Here is an 18,405-nt window from a genome sequence, read left to right as displayed (position 1 = left end):
ACTGCAATGGAGATGAGACCTGCCCATCACTAGGAGGTCGTCCAGATAAGGGACAATCAATACATCTTGCTCCCTTAAGGTACCGTCACACTAAGCGACGCTGCAGCGATACCGACAACGATGTCGATCGCTGCAGCGTCGCTGTTTGGTCGCTGGAGAGCTGTCACACAGACAGCTCTCCAGCGACCAACGATGCTGGTAACCAGGGTAAACATCGGGTAACTAAGCGCAGGGCCGCGCTTAGTAACCCGATGTTTACCCTGGTTACCATCGTAAAAGTAAAAAAAACAAACACTACATACTTACCTTCGGCTGTCTGTCCCCGGCGCTCTGCTTCCTGCACTGACTATGAGCACAGCGGCCGGAAAGCAGAGCGGTACAGTGCAGGAAGCAGAGCGCCGGGGACAGACAGCTGAAGGTAAGTATGTAGTGTTTGCTTTTTTTACTTTTACGCTGGTAACCAGGGTAAACATCGGGTTACTAAGCGCGGCCCTGCGCTTAGTAACCCGATGTTTACCCTGGTTACCAGTGAAGACATCGCTGAATCGGCGTCACACACGTCGATTCAGCGATGTCTGCGGGGAGTCAGCGACGAAATAAAGTGCTGGACTTTCTGCAGCGACCAACGACATCAGAGCAGAATCCTGATCGCTGCTGTGTGTCAAACTGAACGATATCGCTAGCCAGGACGCTGCAACGTCACGGATCGCTAGCGATATCGTCCAGTGTGACGGTACCTTTATGTGGGCCATTACTTCTGCCATTAGTTTTGTAAATACCCTCGGGGCTATGGCAAGGCCGAATGGAAGCACTCTGTATTGGTAATGTTTTCAGCTCTCCATGCATCATCACTGCCACCCTGAGATATTTTTGAAAATCTGGATGGATCGGCACATGGTAGTATGCGTCTTTCAAGTTATGACAGTCATGAAACAAGACGGATGAAGGGTTCTGACACATGACTTTATTGTTTCCATTTTGAAACTTTCTGTCACTAGGTATTTGTTCAACTTCTTCAGGTTTATTATTACTCTGAAAGTCCTATCCGGCTTCGTCCGAAGAAAGAGAGGAGAGTAGAAACCTGTTGCTTCCTCTTGTGGGACTTCCTGGAGGACATTCTTTGTTAGGAGATTGTAAACTTCTTTCTGGATGCTCAGATGTTCGGTCTCGGACTTCCTTTGCGGTGTTATAACGAATTGATGGTGTGGCCTTGTATGAAATTTCAGCCTCAAACCCTTCTCTATTATGTTCAAAGTCCAGTTGCTCCCAGATATTTTTTCCCAGGCTTGGAGGAAGCATGTCAGTCTCTCTTCCACCTGGGGCACACCTTCATTGTGGCTGTTTTTTATTATCTGGTTTATTGAACATGAAGCCTCCCCTTCTAAATTTTTTATCTTCCCATCCATCTTTTTGATTTTTTGGGGGGCGCCTTTGCATAAACTTCCTCCCTCGAAAGGGCCGCCTATAGGATTGGTTGGGAAATCCTGGAAAAGCTTTTTTCTTATCTGCGGCTTTTTCGAGGATATTATCCAGGGTAGGCCCAAACAAAAATTCCCCTTCGCATGGTATGGAACAAAGTTTTGCTTTTGTTTGCAAGTCACCCGGCCAACTCTTTAGCCATAGTGCTCTCCTGGCCGCGTTTGAGAATAAGGCTGACCTTGCTGTCAGCCTCACTGAGTCTAGGGAAGCGTCTGCTAAATATGCCGCAGCTCCCCTCATGACTGATACGGAGTCCAATATAGACTCTCTTGCTGTTTTATTTTTCAATTGTGTTTCCAGATGATCCAGCCAGACCATTAGAGCTCTGGCTGTGCATGTAGCGGCTATCCTGGGTTTTTAACCCTCCGCTAGTGGCTTCCCTTTCCCTTTCCTTTTAAAAATCTATCCGCCCTTTTATCCATAGGGTCCTTGAGGGTCCCCATATCCTCAAAGGGCAAAGCAAATTTTTTGGAAACCTTTGCAATCGCGACATCCAATTTCGGAGCTTTTCCCCATGAAGCACAAGCTGGGTCATCAAACGGATATTTCCGTTTGGGGGTCAACAGGACTTTTTTTATCTGGCCTCTTCCATTTTTTTTTTATTAGGGCCTGAATTTTTTCATTTAAAGGAAACACCCTATGTTTCTTTTGTACTAGGCCACTAAACATAAGGTCTTCAGCGTTTTTTTTAGCACGAGTGTCTGCCAGACCCATGGTTGTCCTAACCATTTTTACTAATGCATCTGTTTCTTCAATTGGAAAACAGTTGCAGCCGCCTTCTGAGGATGCGGAGGATGATGACGATGAAGATGCCGAACTCTCTGAGATATAATGTACACTATCTTCCTCGCTAGAGCTGTAATCTGGGGGTTTGTTTCTCTGTTTCCTCTTTTGGCTTTTTTACTCCTTTTAGAGCTTCTTCAACTTGGGATTTAATTAGATCTTTTAGCTCAGACGCAAATCTTGGGGTCTCTTCATTTATGGTGCTCTCTATACATAAGGCACAGAGCTTTGTTGCCCATGCAATTGGTAGATCTGCCGAGCAGGGCGGGCACACAGTTTTAATTTCGTCTGGCATTTCCTCTCCTAGGAAAACAATAAACCCCTATTTAAAACCTATACATTCACGGAGGTCACTTACCCTCCCAGCGTGAGGAAGATACCGGTTCTGGTCTTGGGGATGCCTCCTCCACTTGAACCGTTGTTTTCCTCCTGGATATATTAGAGCCTCTGCTGTGCTGGGATCCTGAGCTGGGGTGCTGTGTGGGTTGATCCTGCTTTTGTTTTTTCTGCTGGTGACGGCGCTCCTGTGGGTCTTCTCCCAGCTGGGATTGCGGAGTATCCTCCACCGACTGCTCTTTTCCACTCATGGTGGCACGATTTGAGCAGCGGTGTTCAGTCCCTCCGCTGTTTTTATCTCCGGTGTGCGGCGCAAGGCAACATCCGGTCTATCCAGAGATACCCTGCGCCGCCCCGGAAGTGACCCCCGCGCCTGCGCAGAAAGATACCCCGGACTTCGAGGGACAGAGGCGGCCTCTGCCTCACCATGCCAGTGCCTCCCCTCAGTGACTGCCGTCACCTTCCTCCTGGGCTCCAGACCGGCGGTTTAACCCCACGTAGCCGCCGCTACCTATTACTGGCCTTGCGAAAGAACAGAGGAGGAGGCAGACTTGATCCTCTTCACTGCCTCCTCCCCGCACATACCACACAGGACCCGCCGGCCCCAAACGTGCCTTTGGGGAGAACATCTACGACCGCGGCAGGGCCCCCCGCTGCCTGAACTCGGCCCAATGGTCCCCGGAATCCTGGTTGCAGTAAGCTGTGGGTTCCCCATCAGAGACAGGAAACCGAACTAAGGTGGAGGAGAGGTCCCGCCTTTTTAACCTGTGGGTTTCCTGTCCCTGAGGGCGGATCCATCTCTCTCCGTGGTGCCGTCATGGGGGTAAGAGAAAAACTGCATCCGCTGCCCACGTCGTGCAGTTAATTTCACAACGTCCGTCGGGCCGACGCATGGCGACGGCCCCGTACCGACGGAAGTGTGAAAGTAGCCTAAGACTCTCTGGTAATGCCCCTTTGCTTATAAATTATATCCTAAATTTTATGAGCTCCGATCTCTGCAACAAAGATAAGCCAAAAAAACAACAACTATGTTTTGTTCAGATGTGCAGCCACTATTCCGTGATGTCGTCAGTTTAATATGCTTATACTGGTAAGGCTAGGTTCAGATTGCGTTAGTGCAATCCGTTTAGCGCCTAGCGCTAGCGGATTGCGCTAACGCAATGTTTTGTAAAGGGGTCGCGTTAAACGTCCCCGCTCTCGCAGATCTCCGATAGCGGGGAACGGACCCCGGGCGCGCTTCGGACGCTGCAAGCAGCGTCCGCGGCGCGCCACAAAACACCGGCACATCGCTAGCACGTGCCGAAAATGGCACGCGCTAGTGATGCGCGTCCCCATTGCTGTGAATGGGCGCGCTAACGGACGCGTTGCACAGCGTTAATTTCGCCGTGCAACGCTTTCCGTTAGCATGGTCCCATTAACGCAATGGGAACCTAGCCTAACAGGTCCCCTTTAAAACCATTTCACGGCACCAAGAAAAATCATTAAAACACAGTAGATTCTTGTTCAAACTGTCCACAATCTGCTTTACTTCTTACACTGAAACATCTTAATGGGAGTCTATCACGCCCAAAATACATTTTAAATGGGCTGTAATGTGCTGTAGGATTTAGTCCGTCATCAAAGAAACATATGATGAGGCGTTGTTCACATCACCCAACTGCTACAGCAAGTGATAGGTCACAGCTGTCCTGTGACAAGACAACTGTGAAGTCATCACTTCTGAAGTTGGCACAAAGAGAAATGTGCTGGATCCATGGGTGCAATAGCAGACAAGTATGGCCCATGTGGCTATTATCAAAGAATCTAAACCAGGGGAATGGGGCAAGGTTGTAGTGAGAATTAACTATTCCTTTAACAAAATGGCTTTTTTAGTGCCACTTACTTAGGCATCAGGAAGAGAGCAGCAGTGATGACACCGCTTCAGTAGATGCCTGCATACTATTCTGAGGTCAAGCATATATGCACAATATCTGCTGGCAGAACACAAGTGCTGGATACAAAATTGAGAGGAACAGGAGAACCCTTTTAAAAAGCCCTCAGTTTCCAGTTAACCCCTTTATGACCCAGCCTATTTTGACCTTAATGACCTGGCCGTTTTTTGCAATTCTGACCAGTGTCCCTTTATGAGCTAATAACTCAGGAACGCTTCAACGGATCGGAACGGTTCTGAGATTCTTTTTTCGTGACATATTGGTCTTCATGATAGTGGTAAATTTAGGTCAATAATTTTTGCGTTTATTTGTGAAAAAAATGGAAATTTGGCTAAAATTGAAAGTTTCGCAATTTTCAAATTTTGAATTTTTATTCTGTTAAACCAGAGAGTTATGTGACACAAAATAGTTAATAAATAACATTTCCCACATGTCTACTTTACATCAGCACAATTTTGGAAACAACATTTTTTTTTGCTAGGAAGTTATAAGGGTTAAAATTTGACCAGTGATTTCTCATTTTTACAACGAAATTTACAAAACCATTTTTTTTAGGGACCACCTCACATTTGAAGTCAGTTTGAGGGGTCTATATGGCTGAAAATACCCAAAAGTGACACCATTCTAAAAACTGCACCCTTCAAGGTGCGCAAAACCATATTCAAGAAGTTTATTAACCCTTCTGGTGCTTCACAGCAGCAGAAGCAACATGAAAGGAAAAAAATGAACATTTAACTTTTTAGTCACAAAAATTATCTTTTAGCAACAATTTATTTTTATTTTCCCCAATGGTAAAAAAAAGAAATTGGACCCCAAAAGTTATTGTACAATTTGTCCTGAGTATGCAGATACCCCATATGTGGGGGGGTGGACCACTGTTTGGGCGCACGACAGGGCTCAGAAAGGAAGGAGCGCCATTTGACTTTTTCAATGAAAAATTGGCTCCAATCTTTAGCAGACACCATGTCGCGTTTGGAGAGCCCCTGTGTGCCTAAACATTGGAGCTCCCCCACAAGTGACCCCATTTTGGAAACTAGACCCCCCCCCCCCCCCGTGGAACTTATCTAGATGCATAGTGAGCACTTTGAACCCCCAGGTGCTTCACACTCAATTTTTTCATTTTCACATGGGCAACAGGATAAAATGGATCCTAATATTTATTGGGCAATTTCTCCTGAGTACACTGATACCTCACATGTGGGGGTAAACCACTGTTTGGGCACATGGCAGGGCTCGGAAGGGAAGAAGTGCCTTTTGACTTTTTGAATGAAAAATTAGCTCCAATCGTTAGCGGACACCATGTCGCGTTTGGAGAGCCCATGTGTGCCTAAACATTGGAGCTCCCCTACGTGACCCCATTTTGGAAACTAGACCCCCCAAGGAACTTATCTAGATGCATAGTAAGCACTTTGAACCCCAAGGTGCTTCACAAATTGACCCGTAAAAATGAAAAAGCCCTTTTTTTTCTTTTTACAAAAAATTTATTTTAGCCTCAATTTGTTCATTTCCACATGGGCAAAAGGATAAAATGGATCCTAATATTTATTGGGCAATTTCTCCTGAATACACTGATACCTCACATGTGGGGGTAAACCACTGTTTGGGCACACGGCAGGGCTCGGAAGGGAAGGAGTGCCATTTGACTTTTTGAATGAAAAATTAGCTCCAATCGTTAGCGGACACCATGTCGCGTTTGGAGAGCCCCTGTGTGCCTAAACATTGGAGCTCCCCCACAAGTGACCCCATTTTGGAAACTAGACCCCGCATGGAACTAATCTAGATGTGCGGTGACCACTTTAAACCTCCAAGTGCTTCACAGAAGTTTATAACGCAGAGCCGTGAAAATAAAAAATCATTTTTCTTTCCTCAAAAATTATGTTTTAGCAAGCAATTTTTTATTTTCACAAGGGTAACAGGAGAAATTGGACCCCAATAATTGTTGCGCAGTTTGTCCTGAGTATGCTGGTACCCCATATGTGGGGGTAAACCACTGTTTGGGCAAACGTTGGGGCTCGGAAGGGAGGGAGGACCATTTGACTTTTTGAATACAAGATTGGCTGGAATCAATGGTGGTGCCATGTTGCGTTTGGAGACCCCTGATGTGCCTAAACAGTGGAAACCCCTCAATTCTAACTCCAACACTAACCCCAACACACCCCTAACCCCAACTCTAGCCATAACCCTAATCACAACCCTAACCCCAACACACCCCTAACCACAACCCTAACCACAGCCTAATCTTAACCCTATTTCGAACCCTAGCCCTAATTCCAACCCTAACTCTAATTCCAACCCTAACCCTAAGGCTATGTGCCCACGTTGCGGATTCGTATGAGATTTTTCCGCACCATTTTTGAAAAATCTGCAGGTAAAAGGCACTGCGTTTTACCTGTGGATTTACCGCGGATTTCCAGTGTTTTTTGTGCGGATTTCACATGCGGATTCCTATTGAGGAACAGGTGTAAAACGCTGCAGAATCCACACAAAGAATTGACATGCTGCGCACAATACAACAGAGCGTTTCTGCGCGGTATTTTCCGCACCATGATCACAGCGGATTTGGTTTTCCATAGGTTTACATGGAACTGTAAACCTGATGGAAAACTGCTACGAATCAGCAGCAGCCAAATCCGCACCATGTGCACATAGCCTAATTCTAACCCTAATGCTAGCCCTAACCCTAGTGGAAAAAAATATATATTTTCTTTATTTTATTATTGTCCCTACCTATGTGGGTGATAAAGGGGGGGGGGGGTTATTTATTATTCTTTTTATTTTGATCGCTGTGATAGAACCTATCACAGCGATCAAAATGTACCTGTAACGAATCTGCCGGCTGGCAGAATCGGCGGGCGCACTGCGCCCGCCATTTTGGAAGTTGGCGGCGCCCATGGAGCACACAGACGGACACCGGGAGGGACACCGGAGGTCAGTAAGTATGAGGGGGGGGGGGGGGTAAATCGGAGTACAGGGGGAGCGGACAGGAGGGCGGAGGACTGCAGATGACAGGACGGAGGGAAGGAGATCGGTGGCGCTAGAAGCGCTACATTCAGCGCAAAACGGCCGTCATTGATCCCTGCACACCCTTGTATTACATGCACACCCCCGAGCCGTGAAGATCCTGTTTTATCATGTTTGAATAAAGGAATCACATCACTCTAGGACTGGTGAGTGCTGCCGCATTTTTTCTGAGATACGATTTGTCTTAAGGTACCGTCACACTTAGCGACGCTGCAGCGATACCGACAACGATCCGGAATCGCTGCAGCGTCGCTGTTTGGTCGCTGGAGAGCTGTCACACAGACAGCTCTCCAGCGACCAACGATGCCGGTAACCAGGGTAAACATCGGGTAACTAAGCGCAGGGCCGCGCTTAGTAACCCGATGTTTACCCTGGTTACCTTCCTAAAAGTAAAAAAAACAAACAGTACATACTTACTTAACGCTATCTGTCCTCCAGCGCTGTGCTCTGCACTCCTCCTGTACTGTCTGTGTGAGCACAGCGGCCGGAAAGCAGAGCGGTGACATCACCACTCTGCTTTCCGGCTGACCGACGCTCACAGCCAGTACAGGAGGAGTGCAGAGCACAGCGCTGGGGACAGACAGCGGTAGGTAAGTATGTAGTGTTTGTTTTTTTTTACTTTTAGGATGGTAACCAGGGTAAACATCGGGTTACTAAGCGCGTCCTTCGCTTAGTTACCCGATGTTTACCCTGGTTGCCAGTGAAGACATCGCTGAATCGGTGTCACACACGCCGATCCAGCGATGTCGACGGGAGATCCAGCGACGAAATAAAGTTCTGGACTTTCTTCCCCGACCAGCGACAGCACAGCAGGGGCCTGATCGCTGCTGCCTGTCACACTGGACGATATCGCTAGCGAGGACGCTGCAACGTCACGGATCTCTAGCGATATCGTCTAGTGTGACGGTACCTTTAGTTCTATTTTCCATGCGAGCACCCAAGGTCCGCAGCCAGGTTCTCCATTACACCAAGCACAGACTACAGTTGGCCCCGTGTTCCTGGGCTGTGCTGCTCAACATTTTTTCCTTTTTTGTTTATTTCTTGATAAGTAAATCTAATTGTTTACTGACCAATGATATGACCTAATATAATCCAGCCTCATGTACACAATTATTCACAGTGGGTGGAAACTTCTTTCCATAAAAAGCAAAACCTTGCTACAGCTCTCACAGCAGCCTACAATCAATTTTACGAAAAATGGATCAAAGCACATCATAAGACTCCTAAAATGTTCCACAACCAATGGCTCAAGAGCCACATGTGACTACTGTCTCTAATGGCATAATCATAGCACAACTCTGGTCACAGCCATATCATTGGCAGTTAGAGAGTCTAAAGGTACCTTCACACTGAACGATATCGCTAGCGATCTGTGACGTTGCAGCGTCCTGGCTAGCGATATCGTTGAGTTTGACAGGCAGCATCGATCAGGATCCTGCTGTGCCATCGTTGGTCGGAGCAGAAAGTCCAGAACTTTATTTCGTCACTGGATCTCCCGCAGACATCGCTGAATCGGCATGCATGACGCCGATTCAGCGATGTCTTCACTGGTAACCAGGGTAAACATCGGGTTACTAAGCGCAGGGCCGCGCTTAGTAACCCGATGTTTACCCTGGTTACCAGCGTAAACGTAAAAAAAAAAAAAAAAAAAAAACACTACATACTTACATTCCGGTGTCTGTCCCCCGGCGCTGTGCTTCTCTGCACTATGAGCGCCGGTCGGAAAGCAGAGCACAGCGGTGACGTCACCGCTGTGCTTTACGGCCGGCCGGCGCTCACAATCAGTGCAGAGAAGCACAGCGCCGGGGGACAGACACCGGAATGTAAGTATGCAGTGTTTGGTTTTTTTTTACGTTTACGCTGGTAACCAGGGTAAACATCGGGTTACTAAGCGCGGCCCTGAGCTTAGTAACCCGATGTTTACCCTGGTTACCAGGGGACTTCGCATAGTTGGTCGCTGGAGAGCTGTCTGTGTGACAGCTCTCCAGCGACCACACAGCGACGCTGCAGCGATCAGCATCGTTGTCTAGATCGCAGCAGCGTCGCTAAATGTGGCGGTACCTTAAGTCACCATAATATGCAGGTCTACATAAGGAGGTGTGCTACAATCACAACTTATCACCGTACTGATGGCGAATAGAGGGTTTAGCATGTGCACTGTCACTCCACTCAAAGTCTATGGGGGTGATGGAAAAATTGGAGTGCTGTGTAATGACATTGTGCATGCTCCTACACCTAATTCACTGATCAGTGGGATTTCCAGAAAATTAGAAACTAAATCACCCATCCTGTGGATATGTGATAGATTGGGATTGTTGCACTACTGCCTTAAGTCCAGCATATGATGGCGGCACAGCAGTAGAAATAAAATCCGGCTTTAACCTTCTGCCACAAACATTATTGTGGGCCACTGTGCATTTAGTCAAAGACGCATTCGTACAGTCCAGCAGAATGTGGCACTGCCATAGAAACATCTAATCTGACAGCTCAGCAATATTGGGAACCCCCACGAGAAAGCTACTGTTCTGGAGATAATGCAGGACCAGCATCAGTAACTCACCCATTAGGGTATGTGCACACGATCAGGAATTGCGGCGGGTTTGATGCTACATATTTATGAAGCATCAAACCCGCCACGGCCAGATGTTACAGCAAGTGGATGGAACTTCTAGAAAGCCAATGTCCGCTATGTGTGCATGTGCGCCAGCGGATCACCCACGGAGACTGAGATGCAGCGCCTCTTTCCAGAAGGGGGTTCTCATGTCCATTCTTCAGGAGCGCACCCCTCCTCAGCTTCCCGGGTAGACACTCCTGCATGCACGTTCTGACCAGTAACGTTAATCTGCTGGCCTGAATTGTGACCTATGGTTCACCTATATGAGCCAGTGATTTCTTGAAATCCCATCCACTATGCTGTTACATCTGGACGCTGCGCAAGTGCACAGCATCCAAATGGCAGCGGTTCCCGACCATGTGCACGTACCCTTAGAGTATAAAAAGTAAGAATCTCTCCATTCTTAATAACAAGGATTTTTTTTCAAGACGATCAAATTGCAACCTTAATAAGAATAAGGCTAGGTTCACATTGCGTTTGGGCGATCCGTTCAACGGATTCGTTACTAAGCGGCATTAACGCAATGTAACGGATCCGTTATCGAGCCCATAGACTTCCATTATCTTAAAGCATCCCAACATGTCAAAACCAGCATGCGTTAGCGATGGTCCGTTACTTTGTGACGCACCCTCGACCCTGGTCTACCGCGTTTTCGGGTACGATAGGTCTTAACGCACAGTGAACGGACGTGTTTGCTGTGCATAGATCTCTATGGCTAACGCATGCCAATGCAATGCTACCATGTGTTAGCGCGACTGAAGAAAAAGATTTTGTGCATCAGCGTTAGCGCAACGGATGGCACTAACGCCATGTGAGCCTAACCTTTTACATGCCACTGGTCATATGCTGGACACCATTCACACGCCTCCGCAGGGACGTGACATCCACAGCCAGTGATCGGCAGCAGCGGTACAGTGATGGGGCGCTGATCCTGGCCCTAGAACATGCCCCTTCACCTGTGGCAGCGCCGTGTGATAGCGGCTCAGCTGCCGGCAGGGGGCTCCGCATGAGGCGGTGACAGAGCGCGCCGGTGCCTGCTGCTGCCCGGTGTGAGGGCCCAACACACGGCCTGGCCGCCATCCCTCAGCCCGGGCCCAGTAGCACGGCCCCGGTCACACAGCGCCCCCACCGAGGACTCACCTGGCCGCAGCGGCTCGGTCAGGGTCAGCACAAGCAGGAAGAGGACAAGGAAGGTGCCGCTGTCCGGTTTGGGCACCATTTATCCTCCGTTCATCCTCCCGCCAGAGCAACGAAAACCGGACACTCGCCGCAGGAGGGGAGCGTAATGGGCGCCGGTCCCGGAGGTTATGCACCGTCACCACAACAGAGCGCTAATCCTTATGGAGGACACACGTCCCCTAATCCTTCTCGGTAACGGGTAATGCACCGCTGCTCAGATCTCCGGGAACAAGATGGCGGCCTCCGTCCCCTCACAACAAACAGAACACAACGCAGCCAATCACAGCGCTCCGGGGGCGGGCTCTACGGTGGGTCACGTGACTCCGGAACTCACCGGCGTGTGGGCGGGGCAGAGTCAGCGGCAGTGCGTGATTATCGCGAGTCACCTTGTAGTGTGTGGTAATGGAGCTAGAGGGGACGGTTAGTTATTGAGGAAATCTGGACTCCGGTGCTTGGTGCCGGTATGTGACTGCTGTCATGGCGGCGCACAACTATCAGCTCCAAAGTATCGGCCTGAGGTAAAGCAAGACCGGAAAATGGCGGCCCTATAACGGGAAGTCACCTCACGTTTCTAATGCAGTAATGTAGCACGAATTCTGTTTCCACGAAATACGCACGATACTGAAGTTGGATTCTTATTCGTCAGTTTCTTATTAGGCAATTTTTTCTTTTCTGTTTTTTTATAGGTTTAAAGGGAACCTGTCACCCCCAAAATTGAAGGTGAGGTAAGCCCACCAGCATCAGGGGCTTATCTACAGCATTCTGTAATGCTGTAGATAAGCCCCCGATGTAACCTGAAAGATGAGAAAAAGAGGTTAGATTATACTCCCCTAGGGGCGGTCCCGGCGCGGTCCAGTCCGATAGGCGTCCCGGTCTGGGGCCTCCCATCCTCTTACGATGACGTCCTCTTGCCGCGGCTCCGGCGCAGGCGTACTTTATCTGCCCTGTTTAGGGCAGAGCAAAGTACTGCAGTGCGCAGGGAAAGGTCAGAGGCCCGGCGCCTGCGCACAGCAGTAATTTGCTCTGCCCTCAACAGGGCAGATAAAGTACGCCTGCGCCGGAGCCGCAGCGTGAAGACCAGAAGAGGACGTCATCGTATGAAGATAGGATGCCTCGGACTGGACCACGACGCCCACTGGATCGGACCACCCCCCCAGGTGAGTGTAATGTAACTTGTTTTTCTCTTCTTTCAGGATATATCGGGGGCTTATCTACAGCATTACAGAATGCTTTAGATAAGCCCCTGATGCTGGTGAGCTTAGCTCACCTTCGATTTTGGGGGTGACCGGTTCCCTTTAACAACAAAAAATAAACATCACAATTATAACGTACAATGAAGCAAGGTGTCCTGATGTGAATACACTTCAAAACCGCCACAAAAATCATAAAACTGGCACAATAATGGGCACCAAAGGGCGTTAAAAGGGGTTAAATGACTTTGGGCCAATGATCTCGCACAAAGAATACACAGTCATTAAGCCCTGTACCTGTATCAAACCCAGGTCCTTACAGCCTGGCCCAAATGGGTTCTGCTCATCAGAATTGGCATCAAAGTGAGCAAGCAGCCAATATTCACAGATTTGGATAAGTGAATTTTTTAAAGGGTTAAATAACTTTGGGCCACTGAATCCACACCACCATTACATATATAGTGATGCCACGCATCAAACCCCGGTGCCTCCAGCCTGGCCCGAATGGATTCTGGGCATCAGAACTGGCATCAAAGTGGGCAAGAAGCCCATGTTCACAGGTTGTGTGAGATCAGTGGCCCAAAGTTATTTAACCCTTTAAAAACATCAATTACTTATTCAAATGGCTAAAATCAACTGTCTGCCCACTTTGATGCCAGTTCTGACGTCCAGTAACCATTTGGGCCAGGCTGGAGGGACCTGAATTTGATGTGGGGCTCCCTGTTCTATGTGTCCGCAGTGTGACATCAGTGGCCCAAAGTCATTAAACTCTTTAATTAACGCCCTTTGATGCCCATTTTGGTGCCAGTTGTATGATTTTTGTAGCTGTTTTTAAGTATTCACATCAGGCTCCTCACTGCATTATACGTTGTTATTATTATGATGCCTATTTTTTGTTGTTAAACCTATAAAAAACAAAAGAAAAAATAGCTGAATAAGAAACCAATTTCATCTTAAAATACATAGACACAGCAAAGCTGCCCAAAAGAAAGTGATTTCCTTGGCAACCAGTCACCACACCACTTTGATTTTCTAAACCACTGTTCAAATAAAAGCTGCGCTGTGATTGGTTGCTATGGGAAACAGTTTTTTCTTTTAGACGGTTGTGATAAGTGAGCCCCATTATTCCAACAAACATGATGGAAGAAAGACGTGACTAAGCCGCCCGGATCCCGACCAGTGCTCGGGTATTCTGCCACAGACAGGAGGCCCATTCCTTATTGCTTTCACACATTTTTTCCAAGTTTTTCTTATTTTTAGGCTTTTTTTAATGTCATGTGCCAAAGTATTTTTGTAACTTTGTTTTCTGCTTGTTCGTCACTCGCCATTTTGTTTGTTTTTTATGCAGATGTTTTAACCAGTTTATCAGTTACAACTCCAAAAAGTTGCTAAATTGTCTTGCAATGTCATGGCCAAAAGTTTTGAGAATGACACCAAAATTATATTTTCACATGATCTGCTGCCCTCTGGTTTTTATTAGTGTTTGTCTGATGTTTATATCACATACAGAAATATAATTGCAATCATATTATGAGTACCAATAGGTTATATTGACAGTTAGAATGAGTTAATGCAGCAAGTCAATATTTGCAGTGTTGACCCTTCTTCTTCAAGACCTCTGCAATTCTCCCTGGCATGCTCTCAATCAACTTCTGGACCAAATCCTGACTGATAGCGGTCCATTCTTGCATAATCAATGCTTGCATTTTGCCAGAATTTGTTGGTTTTTGTTTGTCCACCCGTCTCTTGATGATTGACCAAGTTCTCAATGGGATTAAGATCTGGGGAGTTTCCAGGCCATTGACCCAAAATCTCTATGTTTTGCTCCATGAGCCATTTAGTTATCACATTTGCTTTATGGCAAGGTGCTCCATCATGCTGGAAAAGGCATTGTTGGGCGCCAAACTGCTCTTGGACGGTTGGGAGAAGTTGCTTTTGGAGGACATTCTGGTACCATTCTTTATTCATGGCTGTGTTTTTAGGCAAGACTGTGAGTGAGCCGAGTCCCTTGGCTGAGACGCAACCCCACACATGAATGGTTTCAGGATACTTTACAGTTGGCATGAGACAAGACTGGTGGGAGCGCTCACCTCTTCTTCTCCGAATAAGCTGTTTTCCAGATGTCCCAAACAATCGAAAAGGGGATTCATCAGAGAAAATGACTTTGCCCCAGTCCTCAGCAGTCCACTCCCTGTACCTTTTGCAGAATATCAGTCGGTCCCTGATGTTTTTTCTGGAGAGAAGTGGCTTCTTTGCTGCCCTCCTTGAAACCAGGCCTTGCTCAAAGAGTCTCCGCCTGACAGTGCGTGCAGAAGCACTCACACCAGCCTGCTGCCATTCCTGAGCAAGCTCGGCACTGCTGGTAGTCCGATCCCGCAGCTGGAACCGTTTTAAGATACGGTCCTGGTGCTTGCTGGTCTTTCTTGGGCGCCCTGGAGCCTTTTTGACAACAATGGAAGCTCTCTCCTTGAAGTTCTTGATGATGCGATAGATTGTTGACTGAGGTGCAATCTTTGTAGCTGCGATACTCTTCCCTGTTAGGCTGCTTTCACACATCAGGTTTTTGGTTTCAGGCACAATCCGGTAAATTTGCTAAAAAACAGATCCGGTGTAAATAGTGAAAAAACGGATGCAAACTGATGCACCGGATCCGTTTTTTTAGTTGGATCCGGCTCTATGTACTGCACATGTTTTTTGAGTTCCTGGTGAGATCAAGAAATGAGATGGATTGTTTATTTAAAGAGGTTGTCTACTACTTTTAAATTGATATTCTATCCTTAGGATAGGGCATCATTGTCCAATTGTCCGGGGTCCGGTACTTTGCACCCCTGCCGATTAGCTGATCCGCAGCAAAATCTGCAACGTGTGCACATAGCCCCACAAGCCACAGCCACTACAAGTAGATGGCCAAGCTCCACAAGTACTCCCAGCGGCTGGCACTGATAACAGTTGATCAGCATGGGGTGCCGAGTGCCAGACCCTGGACAATCAGTCATTGATGCTCTAACCTAAGGATAGAATATCAATTTAAAAGTAGTAGACAACCTCTTTAACCCCTTCCCGACCTTTGACGCAGCATATGCGTCATGAAAACCTGTGCCATTCCGACCTGTGACGCAGCATATGCGTCATGGCCGGATTGGGCTCCTGCAGGCCGGGTGAAAGGGTTAAATGTAATTTCACCCGGCCTGCAGGGACAGGAGGAGTTGTACTTAAGCCCAGGGGGGCTTCACCCCCCCCGTGGCTACGATCGCTCTGATTGGCTGTTGAAAGTGACATTTCACTTTCAATCAGAGCGATAGTAATATTTCACCAATGAAAATTGGTGAAATATTACAATCCAGCCATGGCCGATGCTGCAATAGCATCAGCCATGGCTGGAGATTGTGATCTGACCCTCCCACCGCCACCGATCGCCTCCCCTCCGGTCCTCCATCCTGTCATTTCATGTCCTCCGCTCCCCTCCGTCCTCCTGTCCGCTCCCCCTGCTGTCCGGTCCCCACCCCTCGCTGTCCGATCCCCCCTTCCCCCATCATATTTACCGACCTCCCGTGTGCCTCCCGATGTCCATCCGGCTGCTGCATGGGCGCCGCCATCTTGGAAAATGGCGGGCGCATGCGCAGTGCGCCCGAGGAATCTGCCGGCCGGCAGATTCGTTACAAGTACATTTTGATCGCTGTAATAGGTTCTATCACAGCGATCAAAATAAAAAAAACTAATAAATAAACCCCCCCTTTATCACCCCCATAGGTAGGGACAAAAATAAAATAAAGAATTTTTTTTTTCCTTTGCCCCACTAGGGTTAGGGTTAGTTCACACTGCGTCTAAGCAGTCCGTTAGACGGACTACGTTACACCACGGCATAAAAGCGGTGTAACGTACTCCGTTACGGCCGCCATTGACAGCAATGTCGGACGCATCACTAGCGCACGCCCACAATGGGTGTACGCTAGGGATGTGCCGTCATTGAGTGACGGACCCGGAGACGCGGGCTGCAGCGTTTCCGGGTCCGTCACTGCTAGCGCAGATAGAGCTAGCAGATGCTCTATCTGTGCTAGAGCGATGCAAACGTCGGCACTTGCGCTAGCAGCAGCCCGTTAGCGTATGTGCTGAACAGGCTGCTGCTAGCGCAATGTGAACCTGGCCTTAGGGTTAGGCCGGCTTCACATTCAGCGTATGAAAATACGGTCCGTATATTACGGCCGTAATACGCTGAAAAGTCCCGAAAATAGTGGTCCGTAGCTCCTCCGTAGGCAGGGTGTTTCAGCGTTTTTTGCGCATGGCATCCTCCGTATGTAATCCGTATGTCATCCGTACTGCGTGTTTTTATCGCAGGCTTGCAAAACCGACATACGGCTATACAAGGGATCCATGTGTAAAAAAAAACCAAACAACATATATACTGTCTGTGTGTATATATATATATATATATATATATATATATATATGTCAGTAGACACATATATGTATATATATTAATATTTCATCCAGCGCGATGTAGCAGAAAGCCAGTAATTCAATTGCCGGCTTTTGCTTTCTCCTTCCTAAAACCCGACATGATATGAGACCTGGTTTACATACAGTAAACCATCTCATATCACCATTTTTTTTGCATATTCCACACTACTAATGTTAGTAGTGTGTCTATGCAAAATTTGGCCGTTCTAGCTAGTAAATTAAGGGGTTAAATGGCGGAAAAAATTGGCGTGGGCTCCCGCACAATTTTCTCCGCCAGAGTAGTAAAGCCAGTGACTGAGGGCAGATATTAATAGCCTGGAGAGGGTCCACGGTTATTGCCCCCCCCCCTGGCTAAAAACACCTGCCCCCAGCCACCCCAGAAAAGGCACATCTGTAAGATGCGCCTATTCTGGCACTTGGCCACTCTCTTCCCATTCCCGTGTAGCGGTGGGATATGGGGTAATGAAGGGTTAATGCCACCTTGCTATTGTAAGGTGACATTAAGCCAAATTAATAATGGAGATGCGTCAATTATGACACCTATCCATTATTAATCCAATACTAGTAAAGGGTTAAAAAAAATACACAAACACATTATTAAAAATTATTTTAATGAAATAAAAACAAAGGTTGTTGTAATATTTTATTGAACGCCCAATCCAATCACTGAAGACCCTCGTTCTGTAACAAAAAAAACATAATAAACCAACAATATCCTTACCTTCCGCAGATCTGTAAAGTCCAACGATGTAAATCCATCTGAAGGGGTTAAAATATTTTGCAGACACGAGCTTTGCTAATGCAACGTTGCTCATGTCTGCAAAACCCCGGAGAATGTAGGTAAAGTAGGTCAATGACCTATATTTACCTGCATTTGCGGTGAGGCGCTCTCTGCTGGCTGTTCCTAGATCGTGGGAACTTTCCTAGAAAGCTCCCTGGCTCGAGTTCATATGAGGACAACCAGCAGAGGGCGCCTCTTATGATCTCGAGCCAGGGAGCTTTCATTGACGTTTTATTTGCGCAATACGGTGACAAACGCAGCATGCTGCGATTTTCTACGGCCGTAGAAAGCCGTATAATACTGATCAGTTTAATACGGCAGATAGGAGCAGGGGCATAGAGAATAATTGTGCTGTTTGTTTTGCGAGTTTTACGGACGTAGTTTCTGCGCTCTTACGTCCGTAAAACTCGCAAGTGTGAAGCCGGCCTTAGGGTTTGGGTTACGGCTAGAATTAGGGTTAGAATTAGGCTTTGTGCACACAGTGCGGATTTGGCTGCGGATCTGCAGCGGATTGGCCGCTGCGGATTCGTAGCAGTTTTCCATCAGGTTTACAGTACCATGTAAACCTATGGAAAACCAAATCCGCTGTGCCCATGGTGCGGAAAATACCGCGCAGAAACGCTGTGTTGTATT

General features: G+C 47.6%; 1 protein-coding gene across 2 annotated transcripts in view; it reads right to left on the bottom strand.

The window, feature by feature from the left end:
* DGCR2 (DiGeorge syndrome critical region gene 2) overlaps window positions 1–11,612 on the bottom strand; it is a 118,322-nt gene extending 106,710 nt beyond the window's left edge. For both annotated transcript variants that reach the window (XM_069756875.1, XM_069756882.1), the window contains exon 1: window positions 11,305–11,612. In XM_069756875.1, coding sequence (XP_069612976.1) covers window positions 11,305–11,383 — 79 coding nt within the window. In that variant the 5' untranslated portion in view covers window positions 11,384–11,612. The remainder of the gene's footprint in view (window positions 1–11,304) is intronic.
* Between the last annotated feature and the right edge of the window lie 6,793 nt (window positions 11,613–18,405).

The sequence above is a fragment of the Ranitomeya imitator genome, chromosome 1, assembly GCF_032444005.1.
Source record: "Ranitomeya imitator isolate aRanImi1 chromosome 1, aRanImi1.pri, whole genome shotgun sequence".
Taxonomy (NCBI): Eukaryota; Metazoa; Chordata; class Amphibia; order Anura; family Dendrobatidae; genus Ranitomeya; species Ranitomeya imitator.
Note: the sequence above shows the minus strand (reverse complement) of the source record. Positions and strands in the feature narration are given on the sequence as shown.